Source organism: Ranitomeya variabilis, chromosome 4, assembly GCF_051348905.1.
Source record: "Ranitomeya variabilis isolate aRanVar5 chromosome 4, aRanVar5.hap1, whole genome shotgun sequence".
Lineage (NCBI taxonomy): Eukaryota > Metazoa > Chordata > Amphibia > Anura > Dendrobatidae > Ranitomeya > Ranitomeya variabilis.
The window spans coordinates 310,436,199-310,449,734 of NC_135235.1; the positions used below are offsets into that span (position 1 = coordinate 310,436,199).

At 41.1% G+C, this 13,536-nt stretch overlaps 1 protein-coding gene across 1 annotated transcript in view; it reads right to left on the bottom strand.

Moving 5' to 3' along the window:
- The window catches only part of TP73 (tumor protein p73), a 253,501-nt gene that overhangs the window by 151,638 nt on the left and 88,327 nt on the right, over positions 1 to 13,536 (bottom strand). Inside the window, exon 2 of the mRNA XM_077250412.1 lies at positions 1,966 to 2,061. Within this exon, the coding sequence (XP_077106527.1) occupies positions 1,966 to 2,061 (96 nt within the window). The remainder of the gene's footprint in view (positions 1 to 1,965; positions 2,062 to 13,536) is intronic.

Below are 13,536 nucleotides of genomic sequence, written 5' to 3' on the forward strand. Positions count from 1 at the left end.
CAGCCATGTATCACTTAGTTTACTGGGTGCAACAATTGTGATACAATCCCTGTTTTCTCTACTGCACATATAGCAAAGCTCTGAGTCCCATATAACCCCGCCCACACCACTGATTGGCTGCTTTCTGTGTACACTGTATACTGACAGAAAGCTGCCAATCAGTGGTAGGGGTATGATTGGACCAGGAGGCACAAGACACCTAGTCCTGTAGTGATAATCTCCTGCTGATAAAACACTGATTGTATTGAAGCAAAATCACAGCTTAGTAAAATACACATCAATGAAATCAGGGTCTCAGCCCCTACCTCATGCTGCTCTTAGATTACATAGCAAAAACTTGCCGACAGATTCCATCTCATCCAGTAATTATATGCCACAATTTTCTCACAGATTCCTTATGAATCCATTAGGGGAAAAGAAGTCAAAGTATATGGCACACAAAGGTATAGTGCTGGCCTGTGTGCTAAGTGGAAACCGCCAGTAAGCTGCTGTTGGTGGATCAGAGATCCCTGGTGGATCTGATAGTATGCCCTGCAGTCAACAGGCATGAGATCTGCTTGGCTCACCAAAGAGTTACCCATAGATTTTGTGAGCGGAGTCCTTACTCAGCATTATAGGATAATAATCCCCCTGTTATAGTGAGTGGAGAACTCCAAAAAACGCTGTTGGTGGATCTGACGTCATGGGTGTCCCTGGCTTTTCTAGGTCCTGCAGTGAATAGGATCTGTTTGGCAGCTATGTCTTAATGATCACGTACAATCCCTTAAAGGCTCCGCCTTGCAGCCCTGCTTCATACTTTACATGTCCAACACAAATTGTATATTTTTATAGTTTTTTGGGGGAGTATTAATGGGGTGATTAGCATCAGGCTGTTATTGTTAATAAGCTAGGCTGTCCTAGTGGTTTCAGGAGAGAAGTAAATAATGACAATACGTTAAAAAGCGGCCATATTTCATATATATATATATATATATATATATATATATATATATATATATATATACATATACAAAGCCAATGTTAAAGGACGGCTGTCAGCCCAGACACTAAGCGTGCAGCCTATAGGGGATCAAGGACCGATTTCTGGTATATGGCGCCTTCATGTTAAATGTTGCATTTTTTTCACAACACAAAGTTGCGCAATAATCTTGCGGATTTTGACATTTTCAAAGTGAGCAGAACTAGGTCAGAATGGGGGGTGGCAAAGCCCACCAGACAAATTCATGAAAAGTAGTGTCTTATGCCTAACCTATGCCAGAAGTATTACTCTACTTCACATGTGGAGTGAATGTGTGGCCGAGGATCATGGAGGCGAACGCCAGTTGTAAAGATTCATTAGGTGGCGTGCGCCTCTTACTCCAGCATACCCATCATTAAGACTCCATTCTTAGGGAGCAAGGACTATCAACACCACAATCCCTATAAAAATTACTCCATTACTGATGTAATCGTTGCCCCTGTCCTGCAGAAACGGAAGATTAATCAAATATGCTAATTAGGGTGTTCTGTACACCCCGGGTATGGCCAAGAGTTCATCGATCATGCCCCTGCCTTCCTTACTGGTGACTGACAGGGCCTGCTCGCCCCCAGCTTTCTCTGCAGACAGTGCTCGCTCAAGGCTAGCCAGCGCTGTCAATCACCAGTGAGGCTGGTGGGGACATGGAAAACCAGAGGGTGAAATAGAGCACTGAGATTCTTAGCCACACCGAGGGTACACTGAGCACCCCGAATAAGATGTAATCATCAACTATGCAGAGGAATACACCCAAAGGCATAAGCTGAAACTCCTGGACCCCAATGCAAAATTAAAAAAAGCCCCCATCCATTGTGTGCCTATGGGCCCTTCCAAGTGCCAGGGACCAATTGTCACTGTCACACTCCTTACAGATAAAAAGGAATCCTGCACTTCCCTGCATCAGTAACACATGAATAGCAGAATAGCAGCATGCCACCGCTGCGACTTACAGGGTACTCCAGAGGTGCTCAAATGTCGTCCCTTCATCAGCAGGGGAAGAATTAGACATCTTCACCAAGGGGGGATCAGACAAAGGATATATCACTCTGTGAAAGACAGTTACATGTATTACAGAGCGCACCGCAAATGTTACATTGTGTCAGAGCCAACAACAAAGCAACTCTCATTATCACTTATTGGTAATTATTGTCATAAGGCCTGACTGTAAAAAGGGAATACAATGTAATCAGATATAAAGATAGATATGAGAAAAATCATAGATAGATAACAGATAGATAGATAATAGATAATAGATAGATAATAGATAGATAGATGATAGATAGATAGATAGATAGATAGATAGATAGATGATAGATAAATGATAGATAATAGATAGATAATAGACAGATAGATAACAGATGGATGATAAATAGATGATAGATAATAGATAGATAGATAATAGATAGATAGATGATAGATAATAGATAGATAATAGATAGATCGATAATAGATAGATGATAGATAATAAATAGATAATAGACAGATAGATGATAAATAGATGATAGATAATAGATAGATAGATAATAGATAGATAGATCTCTAAATAGATAAAATTGTTCGATAGAAAGATAAGATAGACCTCTAGATACTGTAGATATTAGATAAACAAGGGCCCGTACACTTTTTATTGCACAGGAGCCTTTTTCTGTTTCCACTACTAGATTGATAGATAGACAAGCCTACGTATGTATAGTGGGCACCGAGTAAAGGACCAAGTTTACAAGGCACAATATGGAAAATATATTCATTCAATTTTATTAGTTAAAATAGTAGATACTGTACAAAGATAAGACATAAAAAATACTGGAAACTAGTCAGTACTGACATTACTAGATCACAAATAAACTTGTAGATCAATACAAAAAATACATAGTAGGAGTATAATCACAATATTGAAAATGGTTATTTAATGGGAAATATCCAAGAAATATTCAAGAAAATCCATGAAAATAGATATTAGGCATTGCGTGCAGATGGACCAACCAGAGAATGTATAGGTAAAAATGGATGTCAAACAAGAGTAACTATAAGTAAGAGTGCACAGTGGCATACAGATAACCTCACCAGCCAGGAAAACCTCCCCCATTGTGAGTTTCGCACCTAGCTGTGTCATAGGCTTCTTACCTTTATATGTACTATTTTAACTAATATATAATAAAGTTGAATTAACATATTTAGATAGATAGATACCTATACTTCAAATTTGAAGACACAAAAGAGCACAATGAGGTCAAAAATACTCTGTTGTAAAAAAATCACAGTAATGAGCAAGTGCTAGTCAAAAAATGGAAAAAAAAACAGGGTATTTGGTTGATACGTTTTTTGCAAAAAAATGTATACTAAGCTGCTCCACCAATCGTCAAGGTATACCCATAATGGAGCAGTCCTAACTAATGTATATAATCCCTATCTGATGTATTTAAAAACCTGATCATCTGTATAGTACCTGTATAAGCAGGGTTCAGAGAGGGAATATCCATGTGGACCTGCTAGATGGAACAGCCTTAGTGCAAATGACCCACAAAGAAGTGGACTCCCCTGTCTTGTAGAAACAAGAGAAGTATTTTTGACCTCATTGTGCTCTTTTGTGTCTTCAAGCTTCTTGGTGGTGTGAACATGTTCCTACAGACTTGTTCAATGTGCAAGTAGCCCATGTGTTTCTGGTTCTATACTTCAAATTTGAAGACTTTTAGCTCGGGAAACGATACTAGGTTAGGGTCCCCATCAAGGAAAGCCACCTTGTCGTGGCAGGTGGGCTTTCATGAATTGACCAATTAATTAGCTAATTATATACATTTTTCTGGGTATAGTCTATATAGCAGTAATGCCGTCCACATTTCATATATTCAATGTTTGCAATCTTATCTCTTAGGGTACGTCTCCACGGTCCGTTTCGCCGGCGGGATCGCCGCAGCGGCGAAGCCGCTCGGCGCTAAGCCCCGCCCCCTTAATGGGACGCGATGGTGCCGGATGTGTACAGTACACATCCGGGATCATCGCACCCCTCGCCATAGGGCCCTGTGATATGCCTTGCGGGGACGCTGCGTCCCCGCAAGGTGTACGGACATGCTGCGTTCTGAAAAGACGCGCAGCATGTCCGGAGTCGCAGGGCCGCCTCGAGCGGGTTTCCACGCATAGTGGAGACGGGATTTCATAAAATCCCCTCCACTATGCTGGAACATCTGGACGCTGCTTGTTTGACGCTGCAGCGTCAAACAAGCAGCGTTTACTGAACGTGGAAACATACCCTTACAGAGTGTTTGTAGACAGATAAGTGATATAGGTAGACGGCAGATAGGAGATAGGTAAGAGAAACACTTATTTTATGATTTAGGATTACTAGTGAGCGTCATTATCACATGTACTCTCATGGAGTAGTTAGCGGGCAGCATGGCATGCCGGGCAATCTGACACAGCTCGGCAGTGGTTAGGAGAGTGTGAGTATAACTGCAGGAGTCAATTACATTAAAGTGCTCTCACTTCCGTCATGGCATCAGTGAAGCCTCAAGAGGCCTCCAGCCTGTGGAAGACTGAATTAGAAGTTGCATTTCCCATCGTTAAGATGTGCCAAGACTGGCAAGCCTGGGCCTGTCCATCGCTGGCCATAATGTGTCACTTTATGCCTTCATATCCTGCACTTACAGCGAATGTTAGCCTGTCAAGAGGGCTCTGATTGGAAGATTTGGCGACCCTCGCTGTGGTAGTGTCTACAAGCTGCTGCCCTGCTGGGCGCCCCGGTAATTCTCAGCCTGGAGGCTGGCTACCCCTAACATCTGCACACACTATACAGACGCCACTGTAGCTGTCAATTGTTTCTTACTTTTCAAGAGTCTCAGAACTGAAAGTGTTGCACGACTTGAGGCACACGTCAACGAGGAGGATGGAATTACAATATAGAATTGTATTATGTCCACGGTGGGAGTTGTAGTGTCCCATGTTATATCCTTAAAGGCACCGCCAATTTTTGTTTTTACATCTTCATTTTTTTTTCTTCTCTCATTTATTCATTTATATATTGCAAAATAGTAAATTCTAATAATAAATAACGTTGGACTCTTGCAGGCTCCTGTGATTGCTCCTTGATATGTTTTGATACATATATAATATTATTTTAATTTTCAAATACAATAGCCAAATGAGGGCTGCATCTTGTTTTTTTGCAGGGCAAGATGAGGTTTTGAATTCATTTTTTTTTTTGTATGATTTAAATAATTGTTCCATTTTTTTTTCTCCAGGCCAACATGAATACATTCATACCTAGCATGTATATTATACTTTTACTATATTATTGACCTTAAAAAAAAGAACTTTCTAAGAAAAAAAACTTGGTTGATGCTGCAATGATCAGCTATGTTATTTTTCTGTCGAGCTGTAGTTTGTAATTGTAGAATTTGGGGGTAATTTATTTATTTTATTTTTTTACACTTTATTTTTGAAATAAGCGATTAATAGGACCAATCACGATCTCTTATGACGATCACCCAGTGGCTGGGCTTTAGAAGTACCAAGGTGGCTTTCACCTTGTATAATAGAATTTTATTATGTTTATGTCCAGTTGTCGGATCATATTGGGGGTTGTAGCGCTATTTGCTCCGAGTATAATAGAATTGTATTACTATCAGAACCGATTAATTGAAGACTTTTAGAAATTGCATTGTGTCATCTTGAAACTCGGTATTACAATGCAAAAACAGCTCAGTTTTTCTGAATTCCACATAAACGTTGAGCATAAATATATAATTAATATGTGAAACAGGAACGAAAACCTTTTTTCCATGAATGAAATTCCGCTCAGTTGTAGACAGCCTCTGTACAACACTGCCACTGTCAGGCCATTATGAGAACGGCATACAAATATTCCACGTAAAAACTGATCATAAACTTTCGATTTTAACAAAATTGTATGATATAGTTATAGATTTATAATTATATAGTATTTTTTTTTTTTTTTACAACTTGTTACATAGATTGAAAAAAAACCTAGGTCCATCAAGTTCAATCTTTCTCCACCAATTGTACATTTTGTCACTAAATAAACTATAACAATGTTATGTGTAGTGAGGAAATCATCCAGCCCTGTATAAAAGCTGTTATAGTGTCGGCCATTACTACCGCTTGTGGTCGGGATTCCACAGTCTGACTGCTCTAACTGTAAAGAACCCTTTCCTATTTAGCTGCCGGAATCGCCTTTCTTCCGCCACCTGGTCCTTAGTATTGTCCTTAGAAGGAATAAGCCACGTGCCAGTGTTTTGTGCTGACGACACATATACTTATACACATAAATGATAAATGAGATCTCTTCTGAGGAGTCTTTTTTCTAAGCTAAACAAGCCAAACTTTTCCAACCTCTCTTCATATGAGATGCCTTCTTCCCTTTTTATAATCTAGTTGCCGCCTTTAAACTGACGCTTACTTCTGAATATACTTTTTAAAATGTGAACTGGGTAAACTGGATCTCATATTCTAGATGTGGCCTCACCAGTGATTTATAAAGGGGTAATAATATGTTGGGATTGCGGGACTTTACCTACCTCTCTTTTTATACACGCTAAAATCTTGTTTGATTTTGCAGCTGCTGCCTGACATTGAGTACTGCTGCTCATCAAAATTTCAAAATTTGAATTTTAACCCCTTCCTGACATGCGCCATACTAGTACTGCTCCGCGGGAACTGAGTTCCCGCAAACCGCAGTACTAGTACGGCGGCACGATCGTGAGCACCTCGGCGATCGCGTGCGGGTGTCAGCTGTATGTGACAGCTGACACCCTGCAGCAATGCCCACGATCGGCGCTAGCGCCGATCGTGGGCATTTAACCCCTCTGATGCCGCTGTCAGTAGTGACAGCGACAAAGAGGGACATCGCGCAGGGACGGGGGCTCCCTGCGCTCTCCCTCCAGAACAACATGATGCGATCGCGTTGTTCCAGTGTTCTGGAAGGAGTCCCCTAATCCAAAATGGCCACGGGGCTCCTTCCGGGTCCTTCACTGAGGTGGCTTGCCGACGCCTGCTCAGAGCAGGTGCCGGAAAGCCTCCTGTACTGCCTGTCAGATCGCTGATCTGACACAGTGCTATGCAAAGTGTCAGATCAGCGATGTGATGAAATATAGTGATGTCCCACCCTGGGACAATGTTATAAAGTGTAAAAAAAAAAATAGAATGTATTAAAAAAAAAAATCCCCAAATAAAGAAATAAATAAATAAATAAATATTTTCCAATATATCCATTTATTTATGTAAATAATAAAAAAAACAATAAAAGTACACATATTTGGTATCGCCGCATCCGTAACGACCCGCTCTATAAAATTATTACACTAGTTAACCCCTTCAGTGAACACCGCCAAAAAAAAAAATAAAAACGAGGTAAAAAACAACGCTTTATTATCATACCGCCGCACAAAAAGTGCAATAAAATGTGATCAAAAAGACAGATGTAAATAACCATGGTACCACTGAAAACGTCATCTTGTCCCGCTAAAAAAAAGCCACGATACAGCATCATCAGCAGAAAAATAACAAAGTTATAGCTCTCAGAATAAAGCGATGCAAAAACAATTATTTTTTATATAAAATAGTTATTGTGTAAAAGCGCCAAAACATAAAAAAATGATATAAATGAGGTATCGCTGTAATCGTACTAACCCGAAGAATATAGCTGCTTTATCAATTTTACCACACGCGGAAGGGTATAAATGCCCCCCCTAAAAGAAATTCAGGAATTGCTGGTTTTTGTTCATTCTGCCTCCCAAAAATCGGAATAAAAAGCGATCAAAAAATGTCATGTGCCCGAAAATGGTACCAATAAAAACGTCAACTCATCCCGCAAAAAGCAAGACCTCATATGACTCTGTGGGCCAAAATACGGATAAATTATAGTTCTCAAAATGTGGTGATGCAAAAACTATTTTTTGCAATAAAAAGCGTCTTTTAGTGTGTGACGGCTGCCAATCATAAAAATCGCCAACAAAAACACTATAAAAGTAAATCAAACCCCCCTTCATCACCCCCTTAGTTAGGCAAAAATAATAAAAAAATTAAAAAATTTATTTATTTCCAGTTTCCCATTAGGGTTAGGGTTAGGGTTGGGGCTAAAGTTAGGGTTGGGGGTAAAGTTAGGGTTAGGGTTGGGGTTAGGGTTGGGGCTAAAGTTAGGGTTAGGGTTGGGGCTAAAGTTAGGGTTTAGGTTGGGGCTAAAGTTAGGGATATGGTTGGGGCTAAAGTTAGGGTTTGGATTACATTTAGGGTTTCAGTTATAATTGGGGGGTTTCCATTGTTTAGGCACATCAGGGGCTCTCCAAACGCGACATGGCGTCCGATCTCAAGTCCAGCCAATTCTGCGTTGAAAAAGTAAAACTGTTCTCCTTCCCTTCCGAGCTCTCCCGTGCGCCCAAACAGGGGTTTACGCCAACACATGGGGTATCAGCGTACTCTGGACAAATTGGACAACAACTTTTGGGGTTCAATTTCTCCTGTTACCCTTGGGAAAATACAAAACCGGGGGCTAAAAAATAATTTTTGTGGAAATAAAAGGATTTTTTATTTTCACGGCTCTGCGTTATAAACTTTAGCGAAAGACTTGGGGGTTCAAAGTTCTCACAACACATCTAGATAAGTTCCTTGGGGGGGTATAGTTTCCAATATGGGATCACTTGTGGGAGTTTCTACTGTTTAGGTACATCAGGGGCTCTGCAAACGCACCGTGACGCCCCAGGACCATTCCATCAAAGTCTGCATTCCAAAACAGCGCTCCTTCCTTTCCGAGCTCTGCCATGCGCCCAAACGGTGGTTCCCCCCACATATTGGGTATCAGCGTACTCAGGACAAGTTGGACAACAACTTTTGGGGTCCAATTTCTCCTGTTACCCTTGGGAAAATAAAAAATTGCGGGCTAAAAGATCATTTTGTGGAAAAAAAATGATTTTTTAATTTTCACGGCTCTACATTCTAAATTCTTGTGAAACAATTGGGGGTTCAGAGTGCTCACCACACATCTAGATAAGTTCCTTAGGGGGTCTACTTTCCAAAATGGTGTCACTTGTGGTACGTTTCCACTGTTTAGGCACATCAGGGGCTCTCCAAACGCGACATGGTGCCCGATCTCAATTCCAGCAAATTTTGCATTGAAAAGTCAAATGGCGCTCCTTCCCTTCCAAGCTCTGCCATGTGCCCAAACAGTGGTTTACCCCCACATATGGGGTATCGACGTACTCAGAACAAATTGTACAATGACTTTTGTGGTCCAATTTCTCCTGTTACCCTTGGTAAAATAAAACAAATTGGATCTGAATTAAAAATTTTGTGAAAAAAAAGTTAAATGTTCAATTTTTTTAAAACATTCCAAAAATTCCTGTGAAGCACCTGAAGGGTTAATAAACTTTTTGAATGTGGTTTTGAGCACCTTGAGGGGTGCAGTTTTTAGAATGGTGTCACTTTGGCATTTTCTGTCATATAGACCCTTCAAAGTGACTTCAAGTGTGAGGTGGTCCCTAAAAAAAAATGGTTTTGCAAATTTTGTTGTAAAAATGAGAAATCGCTGGTCAACTTTTAACCCTTATAACTTCCTAACAAAAAAATTATGTTTCCAAAATTGCCCTAATGTAAAGCAGACATGTGGGTAATGTTATTTATTAACTATTTTGCATGCCATGACTCTCTTATTTAAGGGCATAAAAACAAAGTTTAAAAATTGCAAAATTTTCGACAAATTTCGTTTTTTTTTCACAAATAAACGCAAGTCAAATAGAAGAAATTTTACCACTATCATAAAGTACAATATGTCACGAGAAAACAATCTCAGAATCACCAGGATCCGTTGAAGCGTTTCAGAGTTATTACCATATAAAGTGACAGTGGTCAGAATTGAAAAAAATGGCCTGGTCAGGAAGTTGAAAACAGACTTCGGGGTGAAGGGGTTAAATAAAGCTGCATTGTATGCAGGAATAGGATGTCCCTCTCCTCATAACTTAGCTGCTGTAGAACCACAATTCTCAGCATACCCTGAGAAGCTGGCCTAGGTCTATAAAGATTTCAGAATCTAATTTAAAGGGGTATTTTGGTTACAGGCTATTATCTATCCTGTGGACCCCACGATCAACAAAACAGGGCACTTTTATACTCCGTGTGGACAGCCTCTCCATTCATTCTCTATGGGACTGCCAGAGAAATCTAAGTCCAATCATACATCTTGTAACCGGAATACCCCTTTAAATAATAGTGGTCCTACGCACCGACAGATAACACAGATATTAAAGATATGAAAAACAATGGTTTAATTTTTTAAACTGCATGTTTCAGAATTCTTGCAAAAAAAGTCTTTTACGGCGTGCACCACATTTGCTTTATGTTTTAGACACGATTTTTGTCATGCTCGAAAAGGTACACAGTCTACTGAAATGTGAGCAGGAAAGCGTGTGGCCTAAAGTCTAATATTTAGTCTGCTATTATACATACGTTACAGCATAATTTTGCATAACTAGCCAATTAAGAGATGGTGTAAGCTTAGAAAAAAGTCTAAAAATATGTCAAATTTATCAACCAGCACAAATCATTAGGATAAATGTGGCACATTCTAAGATTGTCTATTCAATGTTTCTACTGTCTGAAAGTTAGATAGATTTAGTAGATCAGCCACAATGCATGTTAGAAACTCCCCTAATTTCTCATTACTCATTGATTAATCTACCTGAAAAAAAAACTACTTTTATCTTTTAATATGGGAAATCCAAGCACCGAATACAGGGCAATGAGAACATCATGTCTATCTATAATACCGAGGTTAGTAATCATTATAGGTAAGTAGTGAGGACAGGTCTCCCGGGCATTAGTGGATATTAAAAACATCTGATCTGTAAATCTCTGGTGTGCAGAGCCATCTGTGCATGCAGACTACTAGTCAGTCCATGGGATCGTTTTAGAAACGATACAAATGTATGGCAAAACATTATTATTAAATATATGCTCAAAACAATTGTATTGTTAACTTGTATCCTAAATGCAAAAATACGTTATTTTCTAAATAGATTTTATTTTTAAAAAATCCTTTTTATTTTGCTTCTGTAGAGTTCGTGCTGTTCCTGTAGACAGATGACCTGCTGCTTTTTACTCTAGAGACACCAGCAGGAGGAGAAGCATCTAAGTCTTCAGGGAGGGCAGATCACAAAAGCTGAACTGTATCATAGTATAACGAGAGAAAGAAGAACACACAAGGCAGTTTGTAGAGGAAGGATAGAGATAAGAAAGCATCCTAGGCATGCCCTAGGTTGTGGTGGAAATCACACACTTCTCAGCATCTTGCCAGCATGTCTTATATGGGAGAGGAAATCCCTCATAGGCTGTAGATGGAGAAAGCATACGGTAGCTTTTTTTTCATGTACAGGACACATCCAACACGTATCACTGGAACACCCTATTACAAAGAAAGTAATTTCTTTTTCTGTTGAGTTTTCAAATGTATATGTTGATAAGCATCAGGGGTGGACACAGACAAAAACAGTATAAAGGCCCCGTGGTCTCCAGTCACATTTGGCCAAGCAGATATTGGGCTGACAACTATCTTTCCCGACTTCCCCATTCATAGGAACCCTCAGCTCAGTTCCTCTGTTCTCCACGAGAGAAACAGCTTATCTTCATGCCATAAAAAAAGATCAATCGTTGAAATTCAACAGGCCAGATCCATCTCTTCCCCGACATCATCACTGGGGGAGAGTCAGGAGGACCTCACAAACATCAGATGGTCTGCCTATCACAACGACATTGTCAAGTTCCACCACATTTTTATCTGACGTGTTTCGGGTCATACCTCCTTTTGTCTGAGGATGCCCCAGCATTGAGTTATATTATCTTAGTTGCCTATATGCTACCCAATAGACAGCAGAAAATTGTTTTAATGCAGCTGTGTGCCTGTGCAGACGCACAGTTCTTTTTGTATTTTGCTTTTTTAGGAAGCGGGGGGACGGTTAAGAGACGAATGCATGTAGGATAGCTGCGGAGACACCATCACGTGTTTCTGAACGCAAGCAGTGAATAGCCAGACCTTTCCCCGGGAAGGAACAACCACGGGAAGGGCAGCATCCAATAAAGGAAAACATCCAATACAGGAAAACCACCTATGCCAAGCATGGTATCCATCCACAGCCAGCTGTTTTGGGGTGTTTGCCCCTCATCAGTGTGGAGTAGGAATCTGGCTATTAGGAGCAGTGCCTAGTAAAAGGCTGTGAAGGAACAGATGATTGGCCTCGGGGAGACCAAAACATCCAACACCGCGGAGACACCATCATGTGTTTCTCAACGCAGTGATCCAGAACACTGCCCCCATCCCTTATGGGAAATATGCAAATGCATGTAGGATAGCTGCGGAGACACCATCACGTGTTTCTCAACGCAAGCAGTGAATAGCCAGACCTTTCCCCGGGAAGGAACAACCACGGGAAGGGCAGCATCCAATAAAGGAAAACATCCAATACAGGAAAACCACCTATGCCAAGCATGGTATCCATCCACAGACAGCTGTTTCGGGGTGTTTGACCCTCATCAGTGTGGAGTAGGAATCTGGCAATTAGGAGCAGTGCCTAGTAAAAGGCTGTGAAGGAACAGATGATTGGCCTCGGGGAGACCAAAACATCCAACACCGCGGAGACACCATCACGTGTTTCTCAACGCAGTGCTCCTAATAGCCAGAATCCTACTCCACACTGATGAGAGGCAAACACCCCGAAACAGCTGTCTGTGGATGGATACCATGCTTGGCATAGGTGGTTTTCCTGTATTGGATGTTTTCCTTTATTGGATGCTGCCCTTCCCGTGGTTGTTCCTTCCCGGGGAAAGGTCTGGCTATTCACTGCTTGCGTTGAGAAACACGTGATGGTGTCTCCGCAGCTATCCTACATGCATTTGCATATTTCCCATAAGGGATGGGGGCAGTGTTCTGGATCACTGCGTTGAGAAACACGTGATGGTGTCTCCGCGGTGTTGGATGTTTTGGTCTCCCCGAGGCCAATCATCTGTTCCTTCAAAGCCTTTTACTAGGCACTGCTCCTAATAGCCAGATTCCTACTCCACACTGATGAGGGGCAAACACCCCGAAACAGCTGTCTGTGGATGGATACCATGCTTGGCATAGGTGGTTTTCCTGTATTGGATGTTTTCCTTTATTGGATGCTGCCCTTCCCGTGGTTGTTCCTTCCCGGGGAAAGATCTGGCTATTCACTGCTTGCGTTGAGAAACACGTGATGGTGTCTCCGCAGCTATCCTACATGCATTTGCATATTTCCCATAAGGGATGGGGGCAGTGTTCTGGATCACTGCGTTGAGAAACACGTGATGGTGTCTCCGCGGTGTTGGATGTTTTGGTCTCCCCGAGGCCAATCATCTGTTCCTTCATAGGTTAAGAGACGAAGACCCAGTCAACATAACGCTGTAACGGGACCTGGAATATGCAGCTCCTACAGCATAACTTGGGAACATTTTAGTACCACCTCTCTCTTCACCTACCATGATGGAAATGGGCAGGTATTTGCAACCCC